This window comes from Xenopus laevis, chromosome 3L (assembly GCF_017654675.1).
Source record: "Xenopus laevis strain J_2021 chromosome 3L, Xenopus_laevis_v10.1, whole genome shotgun sequence".
Lineage (NCBI taxonomy): Eukaryota > Metazoa > Chordata > Amphibia > Anura > Pipidae > Xenopus > Xenopus laevis.
This window is the reverse complement of record NC_054375.1, coordinates 92,367,982-92,385,609: the sequence shown is the minus strand read 5'-3', so window position 1 is coordinate 92,385,609 and position 17,628 is coordinate 92,367,982. Positions and strand designations below refer to the sequence as shown.

Here is a 17,628-nt window from a genome sequence, read left to right as displayed (position 1 = left end):
TGTTTCTAATGTGAAACCTCCTTGGGCAAATTTTACATAATTTTTTTGTAAGCAATTTTATCGATTTTACCGATTCTCTATGGTTTGCGTGTCTCCCACAGGCTGAAAAAGACCAGAAAGCACAATGCAGAAAATTACTTTCAGAAATTACTTTTTTTTTAATTAAAAAAAAAAACTTCACAGTGGGAGATGCAAACTTTTTTTTAATACTTTTCATTTTGTGCAATTAAATCTCCCTGCAAAGGAAAACACCAAAGGAAAATAAAGAAAATATGACATGATCGAAAATCTGTGGAGCCTCGATGGATAAAGAGGGAAAAGATGAAAAAAAGGTGAAATAAGTAGGATCGACTTTCACCCTTGGATACAGACAAATGGGAAGCAAATGCAGCTCTGAAGAACTGAAATATAGCAATTTACTATACAAAGAAAAGTTCCATAAAATGGCCATGTGTGGAGATGGAAGGGATTCTCACATCACTGTGCTGTGCACCAGTTCTGTGCCAATGCGTGTATTTTCCTTCCGGGCCCACACAGGGCCTGGCCTTCCTTACTTCCTTCTGCCAATCTGTGCCATAAGTTGGGCATTGGCTGCTGCTTTTGCATTCATCTTCTTAGCTTTAGCAATGTCAAACATGATATTCATAAGTTTGGTAGGAACATCAAGTGAAAGTGTGAATTTGGTTCGACTATCACTTTTTGCCTTGTTTTGGTAAACTCTTCCCTTTACTTGTGGCTGGGAAATGTATCTGTAGCGTGCAGCTGGAGGAAATGTCCTTTTCTCTTTCTCATCTTCCTCATCCATTTCCTCCTGGGACAGGATTTCTCGTGGCTCAGATTCATATTCCCTTTTGCTAAGAACTGAGTTATTTTCAATATTTCTACTCTTGGCCTCCTCTAAGGCCTCTTTCAGGCAGCTGAAGATGGATTCTGCTTTGTATAACTTGTAATGAAGACTGGATCTGGCCATACACAGCATGAGCAGCAGCAGGAGAAGCCTAGTGTGAGGCATTCTTCTACTCTGCACCTAAAACAGAAGAAAAACACAATTACCATTTTATCAGAAAAAATAAATTCATTATTTTCACAAGGTAAAATTCCACTTTATTTTAGTCATTAACAGGATGCTTATTTATGAATTGGCCATTAAGACAGGTGTTAAGACAATCTGCTAGGTAATCCCTCTCTGTTCCCCAATTTGACCTATTGTAGAATCTTTTTACATTTATTTACACACATTTATACATCTGCCTGGATCTCTGAATCATAGCTAAATGTCTCCATCTAGGGTGTATTTTGTGCACTGAAATGTGGTAAGACATTTATAGGAGCAGTAACGCTTAATAAAATGTTATCATTAGCATTATTACATTGCCTGTATTCATTTACTCATGTAGGTGCTAAATTGCATGAATGCAGTTACCTATAAATTCAGACAATAATATTCATCACCTACCAGTGAAAAATGAAACTATCTTATTGGTTACTACGGGTAACTGAACTATTTAGTAAATCAGTCAAAAAGTCCTGATTTTTTGCATGTTTAATTATCTGCTCTGTGAGGACAGACATATTGGTTTAAGTTGGTAAGTTTAACAATAAATTGTTTTTTTTTCAACCAAAGTCCTGGATTTTATTGGAATGTGTTTGGAATGTCTGTTAATGAGAATATTTCAATAAGAATATCACAGCTTCTAAAATGATATAGACCTTAAGAAAATTATTTAGAAATATCTTTGGGGCAATTCCATTTTTTTTTTTTTAAATTTGCAGTGCTTTATGTTTCTTCTTGGATAGTGTGAAATGTTTTATGAAGGTTGGCTTGTCCATGAATTTATATTTTATGTAAAGCATACTACTTTAAAAAAGCTATTGCTTTTTTGAATTGCATTTGGTGCCATTTAGGATTTATATAAACAAATGCAATCATTTGAGGAATGTTTATTAAATTGTGCAGCAAATGATGCCTGTTTCACTTTTTTCCCCCTACAGTTCAGTTAATAAGAGGTGGACCACTTCAGTGATTCATATATATGAACGGTCAGTTTTGCTGTGTCATTATGTGAGTTGACACTTAGGGTTAATTAACCCTCGATATTCGACTGGGAATTAAAATCCTTCGACTTCGAATATCGAAGTCGAAGGATTTAGCGCAGATAGTACAATCTAAGGATTATTCCTTTGATCGTTGGATTAAATCCTTCGAATCGTTCGATTCGAAGGATTTTAATCCAACGATCGAAGGAATATCCTTCGATCAAAAAAACTTAGGAAAGCCTATAGGGACCTTCCCCATAGGCTAACATTGAGTTCGGTAGGTTTTAGATGGCGAACTAGGGGGTCGAAGTTTTTTTTAAAGAGACAGTACTTCAATTATCGAATGGTCGAATAGTTGAACGATTTTTAGTTCGAATCCTTCGATTCGAAGCCGAAGTCGTAGTCGAAGGTCGAAGTAGCCCATTCGATGGTCGAAGTAGCCCAAAAAACACTTCGAAATTCGAAGTTTTTTTACTTCGAATCCTTCACTCGAAGTAAGTGAATCGGCCCCTTGCTGTAATACAGAATTGTAATATCCTTTACTTTAAGCCATCCAGTTGGGAACCCGCACAGCACCTGCTCTAGTAGTCTCTGCATGCTGAAGTTGCATTCCATAGCTTTCATTTCAATTTAATTGCTGCTCTGTCTACAATGACAGTGTGGGAGCTGTGTTATTCCAGCTCCATGTTGGATTTACAGGTAGACTAAGGGGGTTATTTACTAAACTCTAAATGCAAAAATCATGAAAAAATCGTATTTTTTTTGTTCTAAAATCAGACTTTTTAAAAATCATGAATTTTTCAGAATTTATTAAACCCTGAGGAAAAGTCTGAATTAGAAAATCCTGAGAAAAGACTGAATCAGAAAATCCGGCATCTCAGACCTGTCGAGGTTGCATATAAGTCAATGGGAGAAGTCCCAATGATTTTTTGATGTGCTCTGGGTTTCGTGCAATTCCCCCAAAGTCTTCCGAATTTTTGGGTGAAAATCCCGAAAAATTGTGAAAACCGGATTTTTACCCGCAAAGCAAATTTTTGGGAAAATGTAATAATAAATAAGCGTAAAAAACCCGAGCGGATTGGATAGGAGTTTGTAGCAGAAAATACTGAGACAAATTCAGACTTTAATAAATAACCCCCCTAAGTATTCCAACTCAACGCAGCACAATATTTTCCTTAATCCATAGGATTAATGGTAATAGATAGATGGTAATAGTTGTTTGTTCCTACTTGAAGTCCACTTTTAAAAAGTTCACCATTCAAGTGGTATATTTATCAAAAAGTGAAGTTACAGATCACCACAGTCCTCTAGAGGGAAATTCAGCCACTCTCCAATCATTTCTATGTTTTTTTTTAAAAGAGTATTTATCAATGGGTGAAAGTGAAAGTTCATCTTTTGATAAATACGCCTTTCAAAATCAAATAGAAATGAATGCAGAGTGGAGGAATTTCACTCTAGAGGACTGTGGCAATCTCTAACTTCACTTTTTGATAAATATACCCCCATGGCAGAGAGTGAGAGTTTTTTTTGCACCCTAAATAGTTCTATACATGAGGCTGAAGGGTTATGATTATATTGTCAGTGACTTGGATCTATTTTGGATCTTTTAATATGTGATTAGGGATGGCAAAATCTTTCTCTATCTCTTGGATGTTAGTGATTTTATTAGAGGAGATCAGAGATGCCAGAGATGTCAAAATGTATCAAAAAACGCAATCCTCAGCCTTCTGCCTCAACTAAAAATGGATGTCTCTGATATAAACAATGGAACAATATCCCAATCTAAAGATATCTATACACTGTTTCAACCTAATCACTTTTTGATATTGCATGTAGGGTTTTTATATTTCAGTTACTATACTGAATGTTTAGAAATGTATTAGAAGAGTTTCCTAGGGTTTGATTAAATGGAAAACATTATTATAGGAATTCATATGCAGCCTACATTTCATCAAATTATGAAAACCATATACTGTGCTGTTAATTTGACTGGTTTTCTAAACATTTAAACCTATTTACTAAGAAATATGGCTTGGGGGTGGTGTAACCTTGATCTAACTTAATCTCTGGTAACTGGAACTGATACTGATAACAACAGCAAAGCCACAGACATTTTATTTGTTAAAAAAACAGAATTTGTACCTTTTATATTAACCAACACTTATCTGGATAACCAAGTTATTCCAGTGGGAATGATTTATAATATATTTTGAATATTATGAATAATGAATCAAAGGGCAAGTGGAAGTTAGGCTTCAGTAACTAAGGAGATTCATTCATGTATTTGTCTCTACACTGAATTCTCTAAGGAATAGCTGTCTCCAACTGGAGTGGAGGCTTCAAACGCTCAATTCAGAGACTTTGATTAAACATTCTTACAACTAAAATACTTTCTATAATTAAGCAAAAAGCGATGTAACACAGTTTTACACTGGTGTAGCTTGGAAATCATTCTGCACAAACCAAAAATAGGGGACTGCACTCCCACATATGTCATAACTATAAGCTGTCTATTTAGGCATTTTGGAAGCTGCATTACTCAAGAAAAAGGTCAATATATTAATATTTATTGTTATGGCAGTTTAGACAATGCACTGTGCAGTGCTTATGTTGGGGCAAATATATTTGCAAAACGATTTACTCCTAAATAACTAAAACTAATTGTTGCATTAAGGTGCATCTCTGGAGGTGACAATATTGTTTCAACCCAAAAAAATCAACCCAACGGGCACACTAGCAATCGTTTTATAGATCTATTTCGAATCTGTCTGGTTATTTAATATCGGTGTGCTTAATTCGTGCTTTAAAATGCCTTAAGTGCTACTCATTTAAGATGTCACATGCCAGGCATTAAACTCACACCATTATTCCAGTGATTGCATATATTTACTGATGATTTTATCAGTTCCCAGTGTTCTGTATATAGTGTTCTGTATATATATACCTTAATAGAATATAACAAAAAGTATCAATTAAGGAACACACGTAAAGCCACTAAGCACAAATTATAACTGATGGCATGACTGAGTACCATTTAGCAGGGTGTATTGTACAGAAAATACTCGATAACTCTGCTAGATAACTCTTGTGTATTTGTGTACTAGTGAGTGACTCTTGCTCCACATCATTATCACAATTGCTTTACATTACTTCTTTCTTTTAAGCCGGAATACACTGCTTTACTACTAAAAGTATTAGCATAAGTTCATCGGAATAGCTAAGAAATGATAGTGGGTTGTGATACTTACTATCTCTAATAAGTCTAATTGGTGCTTGAGTAGTGCCATTATTTGAGTCCGCTTCAGCTAATACAACACTCTTCAGTTATATTGCTTTGACATCTCTCTAACACTGAGTACTGATAACCCTTGGCAGTATGGTCCGGCTATTTGTACCTGATTTTCTCATGAATATATAGGGAATGTTGCACTCTGTGTCCTCATTAATACTGATTGTTAGCTTGTGACAATTCACACTCCCCTGTATTCATAGATACATAGATAATTTGATTTTTAATAAAGACAACACTATATCAAGTTCAACCATGATATCTTTTTTCCTATACAAAAGATCACAAAACAAAAAGCAACCCCTTCAGACTAGAGAAACAGAACTTTCATTTAAAGCAGCGTAGGTGGTTCTTCCAGGTGAGATCAGTGAGGTTGTGGAATGCACTGCCAGGTAGTGACGTTATGGCAAATTCTATTAATGTTTTTAAGAGTGGCTTGGATGATTTCTTAAACAGGCATAATATCTAAGGCTACTGTGATTTTAATTAGTATTTAATTTAGTATAGGTATATATAGTTTATATATGTGAGTATATGGAGGGGCCATTTTGAGGGGAGCCTTTACTTTGCAAGGAATAGAATAAAAAAAACCTTCGACTATGACTTCGACTTCGAATCGAATGATTCAAACTAGAAATCGTTCAAATATTCGACCATTCGATAATCGAAGTACTGTGTCTTTAAAAAAAACTTCCACCCCCTACTTCGCCACCTAAAACCTACCGAGGTGCAATGTTAGCCTATGGGGAAGGTCCCCATATGCTTCCTAGCAATTTTTTGGTCGAAGAAAAATCGTTCGATCAATGGATTAAAATCCTTCAAATCGAACGATTCGAAGGATTTAATCGTTCGATCGAATGATTTTTCGTTTGATCAAACTATTTGCGGTAAATCCTTCGACTTCGATATTCGAAGTCGACGGATTTACATTCGGCAGTCAAATATCGAGGGTTAATTAACCCTCGATATTCGACCATATGTAAATCTGCCCCTAGGTCATCTGCCCCTAGGTCATTGGGAGGGGATGAACTTGATGGACCTTGGTCTTTTTAAAACCTAAATTAAATATGTAACTACGTGTAACCCCTCCAAATAAACCTGTATCTCTATATATATGCTCATATGTGGCATATAAAATGGCATGCCTCACTATATATCCCTATGTTTATGTTTGTCTGTTATTTATGTTTGTGCTCGGGTAATGATAATAAATTGTGTGTATAGACTTGATACAGTTTTGGGGATTTGGAAGATTCACTAGTTGGCTTGGTTTAGTTTCATTAGTTCTCAGGGAAATAGATGTAGATTTAACTTACTTTCAAACAAGGCTGCCAGTATTTAATTTTTAGCCCACTGGTCACCTGGGCCCCCTAGAAGTTGGCCCTGACAAAAATTAAAATGGGGACATAATGAAGAAAAATTATCCATGTATGCACGGCCATTCCTATCATCTGCCCTGGCCACTCATGGTAAGTCCCTATTATCCCCCAAATACCAAAACTGTTTAACAAAGTGGCAGCACATAGCAACTGCAAGGTAATTGAACACAAAGTATTTTTACCCTATATATACCACCAAAACTTTCTTTCTTTTTGGACCCCATTATCACCCAAGCACTGCCCATCAACACTCCCCTTTTGCAACACACGAATAATGTTTTTTAATCTCAGGGACCCCCTTTGCCAATGGGCCCCTTGACCGCAGTACTCCACTGATTTCGGGCCCTGCTGTCAAAAGAGAAAAAAAAACGAATTTATGATCACTAAAAATGCCATGTAGAATAGTACTTTTGTTTGTCTAGTTGTCCCTGCGTTACAGAATAGGAAGCGAAGTACAGTGTATTTTAAGGAACAGGGAATCCTGTACATTACATTTGCCTTGAGTAGGGTGTAATTCCAGGATTCCTTATTTGTATGGAACCAGAATGTGCTCCTACATGCCTGGAGCTGAAACCCTTTTATTGATGCCTTAGAATGTAAAAACATTAAGGTAGCCATACATGGGCCAATAAAAGCTACCAATAGACCAAGGCGGCAGCTTATTGGACAGTGTATGGGAACTCTGACAAGCTCCTCTGACTAATATCTGGGCAGAAATCGGCCTGTGGGTTCAAGGACCACATAGGTTCCTAGATGTGATCCTTGCTCTGATCACCTGCATTCGCGGTGTTCTGATCAGATCGTTGGGCCCTAGGGCTCAATGATTGGATAAGCCCGATATGATTGGATCATATCTCCCACCTCTCCCAATGAGTGGATCTGCTTATGTATGCCCACCTTTTGTTTTGCTGTGATCATCAGAAAGAAATTAGAATCACAGTTTTCTTCAACTAACATATTTTCAAAATCTCCCTACCTAAAACCTGGTAAAATATATATTTTTTTAAATACCTGTATGTGGTCATGGAGAAAAAAATGCAATTGAGGATAAGAAACTGTGATCATAGCAAAAATCAAGCTAGAAGTTAATAAATCGGCCCTGAACATAATATTTTGACAGTCACTTTCACAGTAGAGACAAAGAAACATTTTTACATCACCACTTTAAACTATCCGTAACCTGTGCACCCGTCAAGCAACTGGAAAATTCACATGGAAGTGTTAGTTAATAAAGGAGCAAAAAACCACTATGAGCATCACTACTTTTTAAATAGCCTTATGTATAACTTTTCATGCCATAAATTCTTTGCCATCTGGATTGTTCACTATGGGGGGAAATGTAATAAAAACATTTATTTGTTCACAAAGGGAACAAATTTGCGCACAAATAAGAATGAAAATTTGCATGTTGTAATGAAATATTCTTCATTAGTTTTAAATTGCATTGCAAATCTTCATTGTGCATTGCAAACCTTTAAGACGTGCTTGAGGGTGGCGAAAAACTTTTAAAGTTTTTCAGTAAGAAGTTTTATCACATACACTGCGCAAGAATCGCTATTCCTATCCTAGTGTGGCTTGGGGGGCAAAAGGTTCTGCAAAAAGCTTGCAAAGACAAAATTGTTCTTAACACGGATATTTATTCACATTGCAAACAATTTTTCTGTTCTATATTTTATTTCCCCTATTGATTTTAATGTTGTGTAAAATAATGGTGTTATTCCCGTTAGTCTGGTGTAGAAAAAATAACAAACACCTTACTAAATGACACAATTAGTTAATTGTAATGGATTATTTCTGTGATGCATGCCATTAATAAACATGTTAATAAACATGTAAGGATTACAATTAAGCCATTTATTTTACAGTCCAACATGGAACTGGAATAACATTTTTGTAGAAATTTTGATGAATTGCTAAATGAGAGTGATAGATTCTGTTGTAAGCACATACAATAGGGAATGTAGATTAATGTAGAAAAACTGTGGGCGCTATTTACTGAAGACCTCCCCAAGCAGTAGTTAGATTAGTGGATTTGCAGTATGAAAGGGAGGCATGTATGATACATCTTATATAGTAGTGGGAATCTTACAATACCAACCAACTCATTTACAACAACTCCTTCTGTGTTTTTTTAATATTTAAATGCTTTAGTTGCCCTCAGGAACAGTGCTCCAAATTACAGAGAGACCATGTACCCTCAAAACACCAGGGAAACCATTCACTAAGCTCGAGTGAAGGAATAGAGGAAAATAGAGGAAAAAAACTTCGATTTTCGAATGTTTTTTTTGGCTACTTCGACCATCGAATTGGCTACTTCGACCTTCGACTACGACCTTCGACTTCGAATCGAACAATTCGAACTAAAAATCGTTCGAATATTCGACCATTCGATAATCGAAGTACTGTCTCTTTAAAAAAAAACTTCGACCCCCTTGTTCGCCACCTAAAACCTACCGAGGCCAATGTTAGCCTATGGGGAAGGTCCCCATAGGCTTTCCAAGGTTTTTCTGATCGAAGGATAATCCTTCGATCAATGGATTAAAATCCTTCGAAATTATTCCTTCGATCGTTCAATCGAACGAATTGCGCTAAATCCTTCGACTTTGATATTCGAAGTCGAAGGATTTCAATTCGGCAGTCGAATATCGAGGGTTAATTAACCCTTGATATTCGACCCTACGTAAATGTGCCCCCAGGTGTCAAGCATTCCACATAATATCTGTCTCAATAAAGAGGGTGATAGTAATGTTCAAGCTGCAGAAATTGAGAAAGAACCAACTGGTCAATTTAATTTAATTTAATTTATGGACAGACTACTCAGACTAGTTAGTTTGTAACCCTTTTTAATGTATTTATTATAGAAACTCTCCATTTATTGGTAATGTATTTATATAGATGAGGCTCCCAACAGCCTGCCCCTGCCTGCATGTACATTCAAATTCCCCCAGCACACTTTGCTCCCACTCCCACCAGTATATGGATAAAGCAATTGCAGGGGAATGTAATAAAAGTCGCAAAGAGCAAAATAATTCGCACCAATAAGACTAAAAATCCACAACTCGCAATGTAATATTGTTCCTTAAACTGTTATTGCATTGCGAATTTTAATTGCGCATTGCGAATTTTAATTACGCATTGCGAATTTTAATTGCGCACTCATAAGAAGTGCTTGAAGGTGTCGTAATCTTCTGGAGCAAACATAACGACTTTTTCAGTAAGAAGTTTTATTACATTGACTGCGCATTGGCGCAAACTATAAAATTCGCAAACAGTCTTTCACTGTCGGAAGTGGTCGCTAAACAGTTTCCGGGCTCGCAAAAGCTATATTAAATTCGCACAAAGCAAAATTTGTTCGCGCAAAGGCATAACTTTTCGCATTGCGAATAGTTTTTCCGTTAGCGATTTTTATTACATTCCCCCGTTGGACTCTAAATACTTTGCATCAATAAACATTCCTGGAATAGGGTCTAATTAAGAGCATCTGGAATCACAGTTTTCATAAGTTAGATAACAAATGAGATACAACTTCATGTAAACTAATATGATGAGAGTGGAATTAATTCACCCAGTACTACATATAAACATGATATAACAAGTAGTATATTTATAGCATAGCAGATAATTAACTGATGTACATTGTGTATTTTTGAATACTGCATATAAGTTCCAAATATATCATGTGCTATAGATGCGCTCATATACTAACCTAAGAGAGAAAATATTTACAGTTCTGCACTGTCCTTAAAGGAGAAGGAAAGCTATGGAGGCATTTATTGCCAATAGATTAGCTGCAATAGTGCAAGCTAGAATGCTGTTTTATTTTGTAGAATGTTTTACCATACCTAAGTAAAAAGCTCTAGAAGTTCTCTGTTTGTTTAGGATAGCAGCTGCAGTATTAGCTTGGTGTGACATCACTTCCTACCTGAATCTCTCCCTGCTCACTTATAGCTCTGGGCTCAGATTACAGCAGAGAATGTAAGTGGGGGGGGAGAGGAGCAAACTGAGCATGCTCACGCCCAGGGCAAGGAGGTTTAAGCGGAAAACAGTCGGATATAGAAACCCATGTGTACACAATAGAAGGAAAGAAATGCAGTGTTTCTTTTGACAGGCGTTAGGGAGCGGGGAGCTCCCTCCAGGGAGGTAGTCTGGATCAAGGAGGAAGCCCTCTAGTGGGAGCAAGGTCGCGGTATCAGAAGGGTTAAGGAGAATCAGTAGTAGTGGTCACAGGCAGGAGTTAACGAGGACAGGCAGATCAGATGCAAAAGTCCAGAGTCCAGGCAAAGTTCAATAACACAGGCTGGTAACAGGAATCACAGGCAGGGAACAGGAATCAAGGCTGGAAGCAGGAATCAAGGCTGGGGGCAGGAATCAAGGCTGGGGGCAGGAATCAAGGCTGGGGGCAGGAATCAAGGCTGGAAGCAGGAATCAAGGCTGGGAGCAGGAATCAAGGCTGGGAGAAAGCAGGACAGGAACCCAGGATCAAAAGTAGTTTGAATCCTAGTGATGACATCCTCATGCAGCGACGCTGCAGCCATGTGTTCAGCATGGGCGCCGCCATCTTGGATCTTCACTGTGACCGCCGGGAATGTAAACAGCGCCGTCGAGTGCGCCGTCGGGTACTTCTGGCAGCCCTGAGAACAGGGGACTCAGAGCAGCACTACTTTGAGGGTTTACTGGTGTATTTAGGTGGACCTTTCTGATAAGGCTTACTTAGTTTTAACCTTTCCTTCTCCTTTAACTTAACTTTAACTTGATTGGACGTTTAATAAAGTTGTTTTGGATGAAGCACACCATGCATTGCTATACAATTTATAGATCTAAATATTTGAAAATATTTTTTGTTCGCAGATAAAGGTTTAAGTTAGAAAAGCAAGAATGATTATGAGGGAGTGAAGGACTGACGGTTTATGAGGCTTCACTAAATTCAGAATAGCTGTTCCTCTGTAGATTAAATCATTTTGAATGATTGTGTTGAATTAATCTCTTCTGCTTGCTTTCTAGTAATTGGAGGTGTGGTCTATTAAACATAGTTGTCAAATTAAATGCAACATACATTGATAACTTGGCTACTATTACATGGGACTTTTCACTCCCAGGTTTATAAACTTCGTTTACAGGTGATGGCAAAGAAAGGCAAATAAAGATAAATTGTACAATGTCTTTCAGAGAATGTAAGAGAAGTACATGTACATTGCAGCTTTCTGTCTAATATACTCACAATATAACCACCAGCACTCTTCACTAAATACATTCAATTGAGAACTATTATGAAAATAAAAAATCACTATCATCTTATAAATTTAAAAGTTTTCTAAACAAAAAATTATATTCTGTACCATTCAATTTAAATAATTTAATCTTTACAGTCACTTTCTGAGCAATCTGCCTCTCTACATGCAGTCTTTGTGTCTTTGAGAGTTAGCTCTAATAAATTGTCCAGGCAAAGCAGCAGAAATCAATAATGTATTTGACCTACTGTAAGTGTCTATTGGTGTCTGACTCCAACTTCTGCATAGAAAAAGAGAGGAAGTTAAGGGTTATACTTTAGATTGATGTAATTATTTAATTGGAAGTTGAATCGGAGAGTACATGAGGGATCATTTCAGACCCCGGTGGGGCACAAGTGTAAGAGCACTAAGGGGCCCAAGAGCGTGCCTATTAGTGCTCATTTTCTAAGCTCTTGCACCCTCTGGACGCTGCACTCTGAACATAGCTCTGGATGAAAAATCTGACACTCAGTAAAGTGTGCAGCATCAGGATACACCTGAGGGCAGGTGATAAGAATAAGTCCTTTATGTGGGCTGTGTGTGTCATCAACATTCCATCCCCCCCCCAGCCCACCTCTCTTGAATGATAAAACAGGTGGCATTCAATTCAAAGCACATTATGCAGGCACACCAAGGCTGTGGATATTTCCACAATTTGCCCCCAAAAATGTCTGTTTCTTGCACTTTGCACAATATATGGGGAATATATGGGGACCTAAGAATATAACAATAAAACATAAGAACAATCTCACTGAAGCCTCACAAACTATATTATAGTACTTTTAAGTACAGGCATCAACATTTGGAGGGTTAGCACAAAAGGAGGCTATCCCTCACCAAATTATTCATGCACATAAGGTCACAATACATGGGGTAAGCTCCCACCTGCTTGTTATAAAGAGTGTGTGCTGTTCCTTTAATATGGCAATTTCTAAAAGCCAGTAGGTGAAATGTGTTAGGTGGAACATCACTGGTGAGCACTTGATGGAGTAAATATGGGATTGAGAGATGCCAGCATTCAATTAGACTCTTACACTATCTCCAGTTTGGCAAAGGATATTAAATGCTTAGTGCCTGTATTACTTAAAGAAGTAATGGGATTTAAATATATAGAACTCCTAACAATTTACTACTGGGATTAAATTTACATTGAAATATGGAAAACTATTTTACTATATCATTTTCAGATTCTGTTTCCCCAAAAACCATGGAAGTTTGTGGAAAGTAGAATTGTTTTATTTTGACAATTTGTAAACAGAGCAATATCATATGAAAGGAAATATAGTAATTGTATACACTTCTCAGTAGCTTTATCCAGGCCAATGCCAGGCGGGGCGGGGCTTTATGCAAGTGAATTCTAAATAATGCAGTTTGTTCTGCATCTAGAAACTTTTTAGAGATTTCATCTTTCTCCTAGTCAAAACAATCATATTTTATATATCATTATATTTACACCAGAATATTGGAGGGAAATCGGTACTTATTAAATGAACCTAGAACAGGCTTATCCATTATTCTAAACAACACTGTACTCGAACAATGCAATTTATATTGGCATTCACAAAATCAACAATCTTCTTCAGCTGTATTCTGCTTTTTGGTACAGTCTTGCTCACTAAGGCAGCGTAATTATAGAATTGCATTCAAAATACTATCTCGTTCTTCATGGTAACTTAACTGCATAAATCCATGTTGGTGGCAAAACAATCCTATTTATTTAATTTTATGTTTAAATTATTTTTTAGCAGACTTAAGGTATGGTGACCCAAACTACAGAAAGATCCTTTATCTGGAAAACCACAGGTCCCGAGCATTCTATACCTGTTCTGTACATTAAACCCATATTTGCTGGTCAATAGATGCTCTTACGATTCAGGATCTTTTACTTGAGTTTGCAAATTGATATTAAAAAGCCACTTCCTCAGATGAAATTTCAACATAAATATTATTGCAAACAATAATAAAACCTAAAAACAATGTTTATTATCAATATTATGCTCTACACCCAGCACTCCCACCTTCCTTCCTTTGCACTTCTATGGGGATACTGTTGACTGTGCACCTGTTAAACCTATCTGATGTCCATCTTTCCATAGCTTGCAGCTATAACACAACATATTTTCGTATTTGTTCCTGTGGAACTCTGTTCCATTATTTTTTCAAGTGCTTAAGGTCTATGTACAGATTGAAAACTGTTCAGATAAAAGCCATGTTATAAAATGTATACATATACAAATTTCTTATCTTGCTAGTGAGGTAAATGCAGGGAACTAGAATAGATCTGCAGTTACCAATACTAACTTCTGTCTTCTAAAAACAAACAGTTTGGTTGAAGAGATAACATCATCATTTGTAAGTGTGTACTGTGTGTGCAAACATAGACAAAGCACCCAGCACCTTGGGTGACATCTTAAAATGCAGGCAGAGCCCCAAAGCTGTAATTGGGGTGCTTTTACATTTATCAAAGGCATATGTAGACATATGCAAGAAACGTTTGGGTACTTGTTAAACCCTTACTCAAATATTTACTATATGCTGGTGGAGGCCATGGAGGGTTCCCTGAAGACACCCCAGAAACTTTTGTTGTGTTTGCAGTTGGCAGTGGTGTATTCAGTGAAGGCTGAGGATGTATGGAACTTGGGATCCCTTGCACCCCTAGATACAAAGGGGTCTCTAAAGGTTGCAAGGCAGAGGAGAGCCCTATTGTTACTGCTTAACTATAACATTTTCACACAGCTTAGTCTTCCTGCACTTACATTTGGGACAATGCAAATTTCAACCCAAAGTAAGCAGACCTAATATGTTATACATTTTGCACATATTGTACTTCATTTTTATTCAATTCACGACATGATTAACTAAACTTGGCGAAACAAAAATGAAAGCCATTGCAATTTAGTTTTCTTCAACCGATGTTCATTATATATGCAAATCCAAAATGACTCACTTCCATGTGATGGAATTCCAATAACCACCCAGTAAGCAGTTTCTCTGGATGGAATTGTGCTGGCATTTGTTTTAATTTCCCCTCATTTATAGAGTGCTAAAATTAATGTACATAAGTACAGTTGCTGCAGGGGGTTAATACACATTCATATATTGACCTGAAGTTTATTTATAGTGGCATGTTCATTGGTTACTTAGGTGCACTACCAGATAAACGTACATTGCAACAATATTGTGATCACTAGAGAATATTAGATACTGCTCTCGATCTTCAGCATTTGTAAACTGTATGTTCTGTGCATATGTGCATGAAAAATTAATGTTTAACAGTGAATAAAAAAGAATAATTTATACTGTTACCGAGATTCATCTCCCAGATTCAATTTTCATTAGCAGCCTGTATAAGTTATAACTTTACAACATGTTAAATGGCCCCTAATGCTAATGTTTTCATAGTCACTATTAATTACTGCACATGATGTCTAATTCCCCACAGGATTATCTCCAGAGTTATCTATCCATTGGCAAGGCATTACATTAACTGCACTGATTTACTGACCAGCAAAAGTCATGTTGAAATTGCAATAATTTTGTCTACTTTGCAGTTCTACAAAATCAATAAACTTATTATGCAACTGCAAACACCAACAAATTCTCTCATTCTAGCAATGCAAACTAAATTCCAGTGAAACCAAAATGCCTATTTTTAAAACAGTGCTCAGATCATGAATTATGTTACAGTTTATCTTGTGGCTATGCATCAAAATCTGCTGTGATTATAATTACAAATCTGGCTATATTACAGAATGTTGCCTGCTGGACTAGCAATTGCTAATGATATTGGAAATATGAAATCTATTAGAATAAAATGTTATTTCACAGTGCAGCCTTAGACTAACACCTCAGAGCTTATCAAAAATTAGCTTGTGAATGACTTCATGTGCACTTGTATTTTGTTTTCTGTTGGATGTTAAGTACTCTAGACTCTTATAAATCCCACATTTATAAATTGCAGAACTTTAAAATAGGTGGTTTAGGAGATACAAAAAAATACAAGTTATTCAATATTCTATGGTGAGAAAGAGGATTATGAATGGGAGCAACGTGGGTCTAGGTGGTGTGAAGAGTAAGTAGCAGTAATGTAAACACTCACCTGAATGTGGCAGTGCTGATGAATGGAGCTCCCTTCTCTGTGTCTCTTAGGATAAAGAACGCATCAGGAAGCTTGCTTCTGACTTGAAAATCTGTTCCCCCTCCCTCACTCCCCCTTCATTCTTTATGGAAGGGGGCTCTGATATTTTCTCTATGGAAACGCTCCCCTTGTACACATAGGAAATGTAGTGATCACAGGATCTATTAATAATTTCCTAGCAAATACCTGATTTGATTTCAGAAGAAATAAAAAAAAATGCAAGAGTCCCTCATTGATTAAAGATACCTAGTTCATTCAGAAAGTGCTGCAATATGGAATCTCTTACATACAAGGCAGGGATAACAGGTGTCTTTCCAATTAGAGTCTGGGCTGACAACTACAAGGGGGGCTAAATGAATAGCAACAGGTTGGACACACTTATTCTGTCTCAATACCTACTACTGTCTTTTAACTTTAACAAAAAGTCAATCCTAAAATTGGGCACCGGGAATTGGGGCTATATCTTTCTATTCAACAGTAAAGTGATTCTGTGATTTCATCGCTAACTGCTAAAAGGTAGAACTACAAAAGATGAAATGGCACGTTTTTAGTACAGCAAGTAGTAAAGAGAACCAATTGATGGCATAAGGGTATGTGTGATGACTGCAGGTCCCTCAGCAAGAATAACATTGACTAAAACTTCCATCCCCAGACAGTCGCTATTTTTAAGGAAAGGGACATCATTAACTGCCATAGACAGAATACCATTCAAGCAAATGGGAAACAGTTTTCATCACTCTGCATGGCTGCACTCTGCAATTTAAGCTGGAAAAGAAAATCCAGTGCTGAGTGCAATATCAGCTGGAGCATGGTAGCTACACATGGTGGATAGGTAGGGGCTATGAGTATTGTTGCCTAAATGCTCCGAAAAGAGCACAGAGACCTGCAGCCATTTTAAAGGTAGAAAGGCAGAAAAAATTATAAGATCCACTATAAGATTCAATGGGGCTGTGCCTGATTGAAACAGGTGCTAATTGTCTGCACTATTGTAGGTGAATAAATGAAACATAAATGCTTAGCAGGTGGGCAACAATACACCCAGGATTTCACCCTGTTGAACTTCTAGGGTAGAAACAGGCATCCTCTGTGAGGTTATACCCTTTGGCCCACAAGGCCCTGCCCTGTCAGCTCCTTAAAGGACACCCAGAGGTTTCTGGCTGTCTTCAGGGAACTCTCCCTAGCCTACTCTTATTTCAAATCAACTTTCCCATGACCACCAATATCCGCTTATATTCCTTTTTTTGCAATGATTTTCTGACTTTTTTGTTTCATGCCCAATTTGAGGTCTAAATAAAGTAATTAGTGAGCCAATTTAAGTCATACCAGAGTTATAGATTCATGAAAGCTTTAACATCCATATATAAATAGTTGCAAGATATGAAAGATGGCAAATATTCACCCCCAAATCTTACCGTATCTGACCTTTTAACTTTCTGTACTTTCAGGAATACGTAGGAAGGCAAATTCCTCAAATGTCTGCATGACTTACCTTGAGGATGGTCCCCCATTGTTTTTGGC

At 37.1% G+C, this 17,628-nt stretch overlaps 1 protein-coding gene across 1 annotated transcript; it reads right to left on the bottom strand.

Moving 5' to 3' along the window:
- Positions 1-186: 186 nt before the first annotated feature.
- On the bottom strand, positions 187-16,154 carry ucn3.L (urocortin 3 L homeolog). Its single transcript, XM_018251715.2, has 2 exons — positions 16,072-16,154; positions 187-1,027 (listed from the first exon to the last, which is right to left on the bottom strand). Exon 2 carries the CDS (start codon positions 1,010-1,012, stop codon positions 551-553), a length of 462 nt encoding a protein of 153 aa, XP_018107204.1. The 5' UTR covers positions 1,013-1,027; positions 16,072-16,154; the 3' UTR covers positions 187-550.
- Between the last annotated feature and the right edge of the window lie 1,474 nt (positions 16,155-17,628).